The following is a 13992-nucleotide window of genomic DNA, read 5'->3' on the forward strand; positions in this document are numbered from 1 at the left end:
AGGAAAGGTACAGGCTGTACAGACAGACCAGGCTTTCAAATCCCAGCGCTATCGCTTACCAGGCATATGGCCTCAGGGGCACATTATTCAGGCTCTCTGAGCCTGCTTCCTGATGCGGAAAATAAGGGTGCTGATACCCACTCCACCGGCTGCCGTGAGGATCAAATGACTCATGCAGGTAAAGTCCCTAAGATGACGTCTGGCCCACAGGAAGTGTGTGCACACATTGCACAAACACACTCACACTCTCTCACATATACACACATCACACCCACAATCACACCCACACACACACACACCCCCATCTTATCTCCAGCACCTTCTCCCCAACAGAAACAGTCACTGCAGCATCTGCTTTCTCTGCAAAGAAGTAGGGAAGCCAAGCTCTCAGCCACTCCAGAGAGATGACCCCATGTGGCCAGATGCCCTGGCCTTCCAGAAAGCTCATCCTTGTGTCTCCCTCGACAGGAACCCCCAAGGGAAAAGCTGGGGAGAAACAGAGCCCCAAGGAGTCAGAGATAGGTCCTCTGGAGAGATCCGAACAATCTCCTGTTCAAGATCTTGTGAATCACCACCAGACAGCCCACGGCCTGAGGGGAGTGAGTGCAGGCCTTCCACCTGCCCAGGATCACAGAACGTCCTCCTCCCGACACTCTGAACCCTGAGGAGGAGACTGAGGGAAGCCAAGGGTGAGCGGGCCTGGGTGGGGGTTCTGGGTCAGAGGACAGGCTTCTTTTACCACCCTGACCTCCCGCCCCTCCGTTACACGCATGCCCACCTGATGGGTGCCCCGCGGCCCTGCGCCGGCCTCAGAAGAACAGTGATGGTGTTCTCAGACTCGCCCAGCGGCGACGGCATGTCAGCATAATCAAAGCTGGGCGCTGGGGGAGGGGACAAGGACATAAGCCCGGAGCCTGGCCGCTGTACCAGGAAGACCAGGCCTCCAGGCTCCTTGACCTCTGCCATCAGACCGCTTCCCCTTCAGCCTCTGCCTCCCTGTTCCCTCTGACCTGAGCTTCCCTGACCCCTGACCTCAGCCCTCGGATTCCACCAACCATCTCCAGAACCCTCTGAGTTAATCCTCCCTGACCACACCCTCTAAATGGTTCATTTATCTCAGCAGGAGTCCTCCATTGCCACCCCCAAGAAGCCCCACCTCCGTGTCCAGGGGACTCTGGGCCTCCCCAAAGGGGTCAGGCTATGTCAGGCGGGGCTCACCTGAGATGTTGGTGGTGATCTCGGTGAGCGCCGCCTGGCCGAAGCCTTTGCCCGTGCGGGCCCGCACCGAGAACAGGTAGGTGGTGCCCGGGTGCAGGTTGGAGAAGACATGGTAGGTCTCGTTGCGGAGCTTGGAGATGGTACGCCGTGGGCCCGGCACATTCACCGCCGGGTCTGACGACTCAACACTCTGGTAGCTGATCTAGGGGCAGAATGGGCAAGCAGGCAGGCTCAGGGATGGGGAAGTAGCCTCCCACCCATCATGGTTCAGGTGAGCCAGGGAAATGGCTGGGCAAAGGCGGAGGCTTGGGGGAACCATGGGTACTCCTCAGCCCAGGCCTCTGGGTACCTTTGCCTTCTGCCTTCAGGTTCCCCATCACCCACAGGGTATGGACCCCAGCCATAGCTGAAGGAACTCCAATGATCACCTCTGTTCTCCCACCCCACACACTTCCCTCTCCAACCTGTGGGCCCACCATCCACCAGGGTCCCACCCACCTCATACTGAGTGATGAGGCCATTGGGTTCCTGGGGCTCCTCCCACTTGAGGAAGATCATGTCCTCCAGCGGAGTGAAGGTCAGGGACTCAGCCGCAATCCCGCCAGGCACTACGAGGGAAAGATGACACAGGGCAGGGAAAAGCAAGCTTTGGAACCAGATACCTGGGTTCAGATTCCAGCCTTGCCATTTCCTAGCTGGGACGCTTGGACCACTCAGGCTCTCTGAGCCTTGGCTTCTTCACCTGTGAAATGGGGATGATAACAACACCTCCTCCACCGTAATTAAATGATGTGATGTACATAAAGCCCCAAGGCAAGTACCTATCAGCACTCTCACATGGTCCAGCCTACGTCTGAGCGCTCGAAAAGGGCAGCTGGCATTCTCATTACTGTGCAGGAGGCATTTCGCAGAGAAGAATGAATGCTCCTATTTTGTTCCAGCTGAGTGCTTTTCAGAAAATACAGACATTTGCCAGAAAAATGAAAACAACTGCCTTACAGTGGCAGGATTATGGGTGGAGATGTTTTCTTGTCTGAAAATTACTAATTACACAAACAATATGTTCAATGTAGAAAATCAAAATAAGCATAAAGAAAAGTAATGGTACCGACAGTTCCATCACCCAGAGATAAACACTGTCAACATGTCAGCAGAAGCCCTTTCAGATATGGTTTGGTTTTGTTTTTGTTTTAAGGTATCATCTTCACAGCTGGCTCAAGGAATTTCCTCTAAGAAGAGAATGGCCTTCTTTGTTTGGGAAAACACTTTGATAAACCTTTGTGCGGAAGCTGAACTTCTAAGATAGGGGAAAGCGGAAACCAAGATAACAGCTCAAGAGCCTTGGGTTAAAATTAAGCTAACCAGGCAATTCCACTATTCACCCACCAAAACGTTAAAAGGAAAAAGACAATTCCAAGTGTTGGTGAGGATGCAGAGCAACTGAAATTTTCACACACTGCTAGTGGGAGTGTAATTCAACACAACCGCTTGAGAAAACTGGATATATCTCATTATGAATACAAACCCTGAAATCTAGCTGTTCCACTCCTAGGCATAAACCCATCAAAAATGTGTAGATCTTCAAAAAAAAAAAGAATCTACAAGAATTTTATTTGCAGCACAATTTAAAATAGTTGCCGCCACCGCTGCCACTAAGTTGCTTCAGTCATGTCTGACCCTGTGCGACCCACAGACAGCAGCCCACCTCTGTCCCTGGGATTTTCCAGGCAAGAACACTGGAGTGGGTTGCCTTTTCCTTCTCCCATGTAAAATAGTTGAAAGCAACCCAAATGCCTAACAATAGTAAATAGGATGAATAAATATTCACATAATGGATTATTCAGCAATGAGAATACATTCTCTAGAACTGTACACACAACTTGGCTGAATCCCTCAAGCATAAAGCTGAGACAGAGAAGCCAGTCATAAAAAGAATATACACTGATCCAGAAAAGGTAAAACCACAACTACAGACCTATTGGGAGGACTAAACTCCCAATGCTGACAACACCTCCTACTGGAGAGAATTCTGAGCACCTGGAGCGCTCCGATGTTGCTGTTGTTCAGTCACTCGGTCGTGTCTGACTCTTTGCAACCCCATGGACTGCAGCACGCCAGGCTTCCCTGTCTTTCACGGATGGGGATGCAAATGTATGGCCACTTTGGAAATCAGTTTGGCAATTTCTTATCAAGTTCAACATACACTTGCACACAAAACAACACTCCCACTCAAAGATATTTTCCCAAGTAAACAAAAACTTAGTCCATTTGAACCAGCATGCCAATGTTCATAGCAGCTTCATTTGTGTTTTGTTTTTTGAATCTATAATGTTTTAATTTAGTCTGGGTAGAAGCACAAGGGTTGCTACGTGAACATATCATGGTTTAGGTTATTATGTACAACAGGTGTCCTGAAAACGGGTAGTTTTATCCTCTAAGTTACAGAGTTTCTAAAACGGCTTTCTTTTTTTTAATTAATTTTTATTGGAGTATAGTTGCTTTACAATGTTGTGTTAGTCTCTGCTGTACAGCAAAGTCAATCGGCTATATGTATCAAAAAAAGAATATACACGATATGATTCCACTGATATAATGTTCAAAACCAAGCAGAAATTAGTCTACGGCATTACAGGTCAGGCAATGATTACCTTTGGGAGCTGTGACTGGGAGGGTGCATAAAGGGGACTTCCGAGCTGCTGGTAATGCTTTTTCTTGGTCTGGGTGTGGGTTATCCTGATGTGTGCAGTCTAGGAGAATGAGCTGACCACTTAAGATAAGCACACTCCCCGTAAGTATTATACTAATACTTCAGTGAAAAGTAGAAAATATTAAATAATTAATTAATATTAAAAAGAGGCAGGAGAAGAGGGACAGAGAAAAAAGAAAGAAAAACAAGGAGCCAAGTGAGGCCTGGCCAGGGTCGGGGGTGCAGCAGCCTCAACAATGTACCTTGCAGAAGGAAAGGGGAAAGGTCAACAGATTTTAAGAATGGAGCAGTCTGAGAGTCAACATGAGATTACTCGAGAAGGGTAGCAGTACATGCTACCCCAAAATATGTCACTTGGATTAAGGATTATCTTGAGTTGAACTGAGAAGGCAATATAGGAGCATACACAAGAAAAAATTCTCTACCCTTCCACTATTTGCCTAAAAGTAGGACATATATTTGCACAGGTGCCCCCCTCCCCTCTCTACCTGGTAGGACAGAAGTTAATCACGGAGAAACCTCTGGACCCTTATTAGCCCAGAGGAATCTACCTAACAAACTTTACTGACCACCATTAGTTTCCCCCTACATTTGATTTCCCCTAATTTGCGGCCCCTAGAAGTTTGAAGTCCTTTTCTTTTGTCTTGTCACTTTTCTAAAAATTCATTGTTCTTTGGTTAAGATGCTTTATAAACCCAAGTTCTTACCACTCCTTTGAGTTACTCATCACTGAGTACTCCCTATTATATGCAAAGCGTGTGTTCATAAACTCCTGTTTCCTATAATGGAAAATAATCTGAATATATATATGTGTGTATATATTCACACATATATACATTATATAAGCTTTTGAAAGATTAATAAATTTTATTTTATTATATATAATAAACTGAATCCCTTTGCTTATGCCTAAAACTAACACAATATTGCAAAATAACCACACTTCAATTTTTAAGAATATATAACAAAAAATAAATAGAATTTATAACAAAAATTTGTTTAATATTTTTATCTTGTTAATCTATCTTTGCTCAGTCAATTTACAGGATCCGAGCCAATGAACCTCAGATAGGTAGGAGAAAAAAGTTAAGTTTCTCCTCCCCTACATTTACAATGATTTAGGGTAAACCCCTCCAGACTTCACTCCCACCCCCAGCAAACCCTCATCAGTGCAGGGCACAGGGCATACACACTTCCTCAGGTGAGTGGGGTTTTCTGGAAATTGAGAAAGGCCTTGAATTTTATATCTGGGCCACTGCTGTGCAGACAGAAAATTGTACATGTGAGGAAACAAACAAACAAAAAAACTATTAACCAAGGAGCTTAGGGGTACCTGGGGATTTACAGCAATCTGGAGGAAGGCTTTGGACCTGTGCTGAGATTAGAATGTAGCTGTTAAGAAAAACAGCTCTCAAACAGATGGCCAGGCTTGAAACCCGGCTCTGCTACCCATCTACTAGTAACGGGACCTCATCGGCAAAACGGGAATCGTAACAGGAAACAGCCAGACAGGGTGGTCGTGAGCTGCGTGTGCATTAATATATAAAAGCGTTCTGAAATTAATGAATGTGAGCTTGCTATACGTGGAACAGTACACTCAGCAATGACAGAATGCACATTTTTTCAAGTAGATATGGAACATTTACTAAAATTTAACCATATATCGCTGGTGGCTCAGCTAGTAAAGATTCCACCTGCAATGCAGGAGACCTGGGTTCGATCCCCGGGTTGGGAAGATCCCCTGGAGAAGGGAACGGCTACCCACTCCACTATTCTGGGCTGGAGAATTCCATAGACTGTATAGTCCATGGGGTCGCAAAAAGTCCGACTGAAAGACTTTCACTCACTCACAACCACTCACTCACAACCATATATCAGGCCATAAAGCATGGATCAAATTTCAAAAGACCAAAATTAAGAGTATGTACTCTGACTACAGTGTAAGCTAGAAATCAATAACAAAAAGATAATTAGAGAAATCCCAGTCAGAAATCAAACAACGTAATTCTAAATAACTCTTGGGTCAAAGAATGAATCATAACAGAAATCAGAAAATATTTTAAACTGAATGATACTGAAGATAGGATATAGCAAAACTTGTGCGATAAAGCTAAAGCAGGGCTGAGGGAAATTTATAGCTTTAAATGCATATATTAGAAATGAAGACAGGCTCAAAATCAATGATCTAACAAGCTTCCATATCAAAAAACTAAAAGAACAGCTGATCAAATGCAAAGAAAGCATTTTTAAAAAGAAATAGAACAGAACGTAAGTATAAAATAAAAAAAATAATAAAATAGGCCAAAATTTGGCTCTTTGTAAAGATTAATAAAATTTATATACCCTTACCAAGAATGAACATGAGAAAAAAAGAAAAGACACAAATTACCAATATCGGGCATGAAAAAGGGGATAGCACAATAGATCCTTCAGACATTCAATAAATATAACAAGAGAATATTATAGCCAACTTTATGTCAAGATAGTTGACAATATAAGTGAAACGATCAAATCCCTTAAAAACTCAGTACACCAAAACTGATACAAAGATTAGAAAGTCTGAATATTCCAATATCTATTTTGAAAATTAAAATTGTTATTAAAAACCCTGCCACAATGAAAACTCCAGGCCAAAATGACTTTCCTGGTAAATGTTCCCAAACATTTTAAGGAAGAAATTATACCAATTTTACCCAAAGTCTTCCAAGGAATAGATATTAGTATCATTACTCTGTTGTCATACAGTCGGCTTAAACCTAAGCAAAAAATCTCCTACAGCAATTTCAGTCTCAGACGTGTAGCGTCTGTGGGCACCAGGGATCAGGAGGCCTCTTACCGTCCTCGTCTGTCTGGAAGGTGACTTCCTTGCCCTCTTTGCGCCCCTCGGGGTTAGTGAGGACGAGCCGCACGTGGACATTCCGGTAGGGCAGTAGGTTCTTGATGGTGTAGCGGCTGACACCCCGCTCCATCTTCACACACTCCCGGACGGTCTGGTTGTGGCTGCTGCCCAGGGTGTAGTGATAGCACAGGAACACCGAGTAGGTGTGGCAACGTGTCACGTTGTAGCCCAGCGGTTCCCACTGCAGGGTCAGCTGGCGGGCCTGGATCTCGGCAAAAGCCAGGCCTTTGGGGGCCCTCATGGGCTCTGGGGAATCCGAGTAACAGAAAGCGTAGAAGAAATAGGAGGAGAAGTAGGATTAGAGAGAAAACATCAGGCAGCTGACTAGTTTCAACCCTCATTTGCCCCCAAGAGTCCAAGAGACCCCTCAGTGCAGCAAAAAGGGAATAAAGTGTATGTTTTGGAGTCAGGCAGGCCCACATCTGAATCCTGGCTCTGTCGCTTGCAGCTGACAACTGCTGGCTAAGTCACTTTATCTCTCTGAGCCTTAGTTTCCTCATCTGCAAAATGGGATAATAGGCTCGATCTCATAGGATGGCTGTGAGGTTTAAGGTAAAACATGCAAAGCATGTGAAGCAATGGCTAATACACAATGTGAAAGTGGCTCAGTCATATCCGACTCTTTGTGACCCATAGACTATACAGTCCATGGGATTCTCCAGGCCAGAATACTGGAGTGGGTAGCCTTTCCCTTCTCCAGGGGATCTTCCCGACCCAGGCATTGAACCAGGGCCTTCTGTATGGTAGGCGGATTCTTTACCAACTGAGCTATCAGGGAAGCTCCAATACACAGTAAGCCATCAAAAATATTGGCTATAATTTTTTTAATAATACAGTTTACTTCCTATTCCAAATTCCTCCTGAAGGAAGTCAAGACAGTCTGAATCAACCAACTTGTATTTTTCTTCATTCTCTGTTAATTCCAAACTTGTTCTAAAACAGTTTACAGTAAGATGTACAATATAATAATACAGAGAAATCAGCAAAATAGGGGAAATGAGAACCAAATAGCTAAATAATGCCAGAGAATGTTAGGAAAATAGAAATGCATGCCATTAGGTCTCACATGGAGCTATAAATATCAGGCTCAAATTAGGTGATGAGTTCCCTGGCTGCAAAAGTAAAAAGGGAAATACAATCTGTTCTATAAAGATGATGATGATGATGATGGCTGTAAACATTTATTGGGGGCTTTGTCTGTGCCAAGCATTGCTCTAGAGGCTTTAAAATGTTTTATCTCATTTAACCCTCTCTGTAATCTAATAGAAAGCTGCCATTATTAGCCTTGTTATGCAGATGTAGAAATAGAGGCACACAGGAGAGATTAAGTAACCTTGCTGACTGCCACACAGACAGTAAGTAGCGAAGCTGGAATCCAAACCTGACAGACCGGCTTCAGAACCCACACTCTCAACCACCACTACTCTGCCTCCCCATGAGGAATTCACTGTCCAAAAACTAAAAATACATAAAAATAAACCAGGAAACTTCCTTGATGATCCAGTGGCTAAGACTCCACTTCCTAATGCAGGTAACCAGGTTCGATCCCTGGTCAGGGAACTAGACCCTCGCATGCTGTTACAAAGATCAAAGATCCCACGTCCAACTAAGATCTAGCACAGCCAAATAAGTAAAATATTTAAAAAATAAATAACAGAATCAGTTCTAATGAGGTGGATAAAACTGGAGCCTATTATACAAAGTAAAGTAAGCCAGAAAGAAAAACACCAATACAGTATACTAATGCATATATATGGAATTTAGAAAGATGGTAACGACAACCCTGTATGCGAGACAGCAAAAGAGACACAGATATATAGAACAGTCTTTTGGACTCTGTGGGAGAGGGCGAGGGTGGGATGATTTGGGAGAATGGCATTGAAACATGTATAATATAAGAAACGAATCGCCAGTCCAGGTTCGATGCAGGATACAGGATGCTTGGGGCTGGTGCACTGGGATGACCCAGAGGGATGGTACGGAGAGGGAGGTGGGAGGGGGGTTCAGGATGGGGAGCACATGTACACCCATGGCGGATTCATGTTGATGTATGGCAAAACCAATACAATATTGTAATTAGCCTCCAATTAAAATAAATAAATTTAAATTAAACCAAATAAATAAATAATAAATGAATAATAGTTCAGTTCAGTTGCTCAGTAGTGTCCAACTCTTTGCGACCCCATGGACTGCAGCATGCCAGGCCTCCCTGTCCATCACCAACTCCCAGAGTTTACTCAAACTCATGCACATTGAGTCGTTGATGCCATCCAACCATCTCATCCTCTGTTGTCCCCTTCTCTTCCCACCTTCAATCTTTCCCAGCATCAGGGTCTTTTCAAATGAGTTAGGTCTTCGCATCAGGTGGCCAGGGTATTGGAGTTTCAGCTTCAACATCAGTCCTCCAGTGAATATTCAGGACTGATTTCCTTTAGGATGGACTTGTTGGATCTCCTTGAAGTCCAAGGGACTCTCAAGAGCCTTCTCCGAATGAATAAAAAGGATACCTTTTTAAAAATTAATTAATTAACCACACCAATGCCTCTGGAGAGGCAGCTACCCAACATACGGCAAGTGCATATTACTGTGCTTCATAGCCTCTTGAGGATTCTATAGGACCAGAATGTTATCCACATTTTATAAGTAAAGAAATCAAGGCTTCTTTACTCGGGGGCTCAGGCCCCAGTCCTGCATCTGCACTGAGCAGCTGTGCAATCCTAAGTAAATCTCTGGGTGTCAATTTCCTCGTCTATAACATGATGGACGAAGCCACGATTACTAATGCTCCTCTTCTCTCTTGCCCTCTGACTGTGCAGGTTCTGTGACACCTGCCAAGTGTCCCCAGTTAGAGGATATCAGGACACACCTTAATGAACAGGAAAGAAAGTCCTACTGCTTGGCCTCTTAAGATGATTAAGTATGACCCTATTATCGTTTTCATATGATTAATTTGCTCAGGATGCTCTTTACAAAGACAATGCAAAGAGAAACATCAGGCTGCTCCTCACTTTCGAGTGGATGGGTAGGTGCACAGCTTTAGATGCTGGACAGCACAGTGCAACTTTCCTTCCTTCCCTGGACCAGAGGCAAGTGGCCATCTCCAGTCATACATCAGAATGCCACCGAGAGATTTCAGCACCTGAGAGTAAGGCTTACCTCTTGACTTCTTACAGAGAGCCTGGCTCTCTTATCCCCACAACAAGGCAGACCCGATCCTCACCCGACAAAAACGTTAATAGGCTGGTTCCCTGCTCACTGCATCTTGAGGGCTGCTAACTGCAAGCCCACTTACCACACTTGTCTTTTCTCTGCTGTTCCTGGGCCATGGAAATTCTCCTAATGCTTTTCTATATAGTTTTGTTTTAACTGATTGTTCTTATCTGTTTAGAAAGGAATGGGTGAGTTTTGTGTGTGTTCACTCTGCAGTCACTCTGCCATCTTGTTCAGAGGTCTTTGCTTTATTTCCTGAGACTTTCTGGCTCTGGTCCTGGCTGCCTGACGTGTCCTGTCCTAAGGTGTCTATGTCTGTGTCTGTGTCTCTGTCTGTGTCTATGTCTACTAAAGCCAAGTACCATGGATTTACTTGCACTATTGAGAGTGGATCTCGGTTCCCTGAAGCTCTGCTCACATCATCCCCACCCCCGGGAATACCTGCTCCACAGCCTTTACCATCCTTCCAGGTTTGGTGGAAGCACACTGCTTCCTTCACCTTCCTGCAGCATTCAGACAAGGACACGAAACATCAACTGCAAACCTGTGACACAGGCTGGGCTGGGACCATGACCAACGAGACGGTAAGCGTCTCATCCAAAAGGAGCAGCTGCCGCTCAGTTCCAGGCCAGGTTGCCAGATCTTCCCATTTATGAAGCCAGAAATTCCAATTTTTTGTGTGAAATCTCCAGATTTTTAAATACTGGCAACCTACTCGGGTTTTTTTTCAAACCATTTTGCCAGGGGACCTCCCTGGCATTCCAATGGTTACGACTCCACGCTTCCAATGCAGGGGATGCAGGTTTGATCCTTGGTCAGGGAACTAAGATTCCTCACAGCCAAAAGAAAAAAGAAAAAAAAAAAACAACAGTTTTCAGGGCACAAAATGGTAACCTCTAACTTGAAGATTGAAACTTTCACCCTCATGCTTAAGTATTTCATTCTCCAACAGCTATGCTAGCCCCCTCCCTGCTGGCTAGACAGAGGGGTCTCTGAGAAGAAAGCGCACTTTTCTTTCTCTCCCCACCCTGAACAAATTTGGGCAGATCCAGAGGCTCAAATAGTTTGTTGACTACAGGCTGATATGTTGATTGAGGGGTGTGAATTCATGAGTCTCTCTGTGTTTCCAAAAACCATCTGGCACCCAGACACACGCTCTTCGGCTGCCAGCATACACTGGCAAAACAGAACCTGGAGGCCTCAAAGCCCCAACCCTCTAAATTCCACAGGGCTGTAGGCCACTCAGAGGTCAAAGGTCTAAATGCACATTTTTTTTTTAAACAAGAAGGCTAACAGTTAACATCTGTTAAATTAGCCCCCAATGCATTGATTTTAATGATGCTAAGGAGCACTCAATAACCCCAAAACATTAACTGTTGCTTGAGGAAGGGGCTTTGGAGTGGGATTGGGTACAGCAGAGTTCAAATCCTATCCCCACATTTCATTAGTTCTGTGACTTCAGGCAAGTGATTTAACTCCCTTTGAACATCAAGTTCTTTGACTAAAAAATGGAGATATAATAACACCTACTTTGAAGAGCAGTGTGAGAGTTACATGAGATGGTGTGAGTCTAACTCATAGGAGTTAATTAATATGTGCACTCTAATGGTGAGATATGGTGTCTGTAGCCACGAAAATAAAAGATGCTTGCTCCTTGGAAGAAAAACTATGACAAACCTAGACAGTGTATTAAAAAGCACAGACATCACTTTGCTGACAAAAGTCCATATAGTCAAAGCTATGGTTTTCCCAGTAGTCATGTACGGATGTGAGAGTTGGACCATAAAGAAGGCTGAGTGCTAAAGAACTGATGCTTTCGAACTGTGGTGCTAGAGAAGACTCCTGAGGTCCCTTGGACAGCAAGGAGATCAAGCCAGTCAATCCTAAAGGAAATCAACTCTGAATATTCATTGGAAGGACTGATGCTGAAGCTGAAGCTCCAATACTTGGGCCAACCTGATGCAAACAGCCAGGTCATTGGAAAAGACCCTGACGCTGGGAAAGATTGAGGGCAAGAGGAGAAGGGGACAACAGAGGATGAGATGGTCGGATGGGCATCATCAACTCAGTAGACTGAGTTTGAACAAACTCTGAGAGATTGTGGAGGACAGAGAAGCTTGGAATGCTTCAGTCCATGGGGTCGCAGAGTCACACGTGATTTAGCGACTGAACAACAACAAGGATAAGATATACCCTTATATACAGCAGCACCCTTTATGAAGTGAAGTGAAGTCGCTCAGTCGTGTCCGACTCTTTGCAACCCCATGGACTGCAGCCTACCAGGCTCCTCCGTCCATGGGATTTTCCAGGTAAGAGTACTGGAGTGGGTTGCCATTTCCTTCTCCAGGGGAAAGTCCCAACCCAGGAATCGAACCCAGGTCTCCCACATTGTAGGCAGACACGTTACCGTCTGAGCCACCAGGGAAGCCCGAATAGCAGCAGTATAAATTAGTACAACCACTTTTTAAAGCAATATACGTCAAAGCCCTTCCTTAATTCACCTCTGACTACTTACATGAAAGAAATAATTCAAGGGGGGAATATAGCATGATCAGCACTAAGTTTTTCGATACAGTATTATTCACAATAATAAAAATCTACAGGCAAATAGCCCAGCCATATGGAGACATTCAGTGGACTCCTACAGCAAATAAACACAATTATAAACAACATAACACAAGTAACAACACCAAGAAAAGGAAGTAGAGTGCAGAACGCTTTCCACATCCCAATGACAAGGGTGTGAAATGTGTACTGTAGGCATATGGGCAGAGATTTGCAGGAGGCAGGAAAACTAAAACAGCTGTTGGGCTAGGATGGTGAGATTTAGAGTGATTTCTTTTAAATGCCTCTACTGGTGTTATATTATTGTTTTTACAGTAAATAATACTGTGGGAGGGGAGTTTCATGGAGCCCAAAGAGATGACAACACAGCTGGCCAACAGCAAAACTATGGGTCAAGGCGCCTAAGCAAAGAGGAGGTGGTGATGCAAACGAAGAGAAACATGTGATTAAGAGGAGCAGGCTGAGTTGTTTGGATCCTGTCTGCCTGGTTCCTGCTAATTAAACAGCTTCCGTCTCAGCCAGGCCATGTAAAGTGTTTAGCAGTGCCTGGCACAGAGCGGGCACTCAGCCCACGATGGCAGCTATGCAACTCTTACTGGTAGTAAGGTGGTGGTGGTGGTTTCCAACATGAGACTGGAAGTTAGGACATTCAAACCTTGGTTCTGACTCTGCTATGGACTCACTGTGTCGATTTGGGCCAGTGACTAACTCGAAATTTCAATTTTCTCATCTGTAAAACGGGAATGATCAACAGCTGTCACCATGAAACTTGGGTTCTTAACCTACCGTATGGTCACAGGCAAGCGCCTTCCCATCTCTGGGCTTCCATCCCCTCATGTGCACACTAACAGGAGTCAAAGAGAGACTCTCTGTGCACCCCAGGCTCTGATTTCTTTCATACCAAGTACCTAACCAGAACTGGCCTTGAAGAGTTAAAAACACCATGACAATAATAGTTGTCATTCACTGAGTGTTCACTGTGTGTTAGGCACCCAGCTTCACAGGCATTTAATACATTTACATGCAATCACCTCTAGTTAATCCAAAACTAGAGGGTTGCACAATTCAGGCTTCACCGCTCCTCTCTTTTCCATCTACACTTATTCCCTAAAATCTAAGGACTAAATCAGGGGTTCTCAACCTTGGCATTACTGACATCTCAGACTAGATAATTTTTTGTTGAAGAGGCTGCTTATACACCGTAGGATATTTATCACCTTCTCTGGCTTCCTCTGTCCCTAAGATGCCATTAGCACCCCACCCCCAGTTGTGACAACCAGACACTGCAGATGACTCCTGGGAGACAAAATCACCCCCACTAAGAACCACCAGCATAAAAGATCTCATCCAGTCTCATGGCTTTAAATATCATCTACACCATGTCTATACTGAC

General features: G+C 44.6%; 1 protein-coding gene across 2 annotated transcripts in view; it reads right to left on the reverse strand.

The window, feature by feature from the left end:
• Positions 1 to 13992, reverse strand: part of PTPRU (protein tyrosine phosphatase receptor type U) — an 89200-nt gene that overhangs the window by 43885 nt on the left and 31323 nt on the right. For both annotated transcript variants that reach the window (XM_055573901.1, XM_055573902.1), the window contains exons 8-11: positions 6762 to 7070; positions 1717 to 1826; positions 1219 to 1420; positions 779 to 881 (exon numbers count right to left, since the gene is read on the reverse strand). In XM_055573901.1, the coding sequence (XP_055429876.1) occupies positions 779 to 881; positions 1219 to 1420; positions 1717 to 1826; positions 6762 to 7070 (724 nt within the window). The remainder of the gene's footprint in view (positions 1 to 778; positions 882 to 1218; positions 1421 to 1716; positions 1827 to 6761; positions 7071 to 13992) is intronic.

The sequence above is a fragment of the Bubalus kerabau genome, chromosome 3 (assembly GCF_029407905.1).
Source record: "Bubalus kerabau isolate K-KA32 ecotype Philippines breed swamp buffalo chromosome 3, PCC_UOA_SB_1v2, whole genome shotgun sequence".
Taxonomy (NCBI): domain Eukaryota; kingdom Metazoa; phylum Chordata; class Mammalia; order Artiodactyla; family Bovidae; genus Bubalus; species Bubalus kerabau.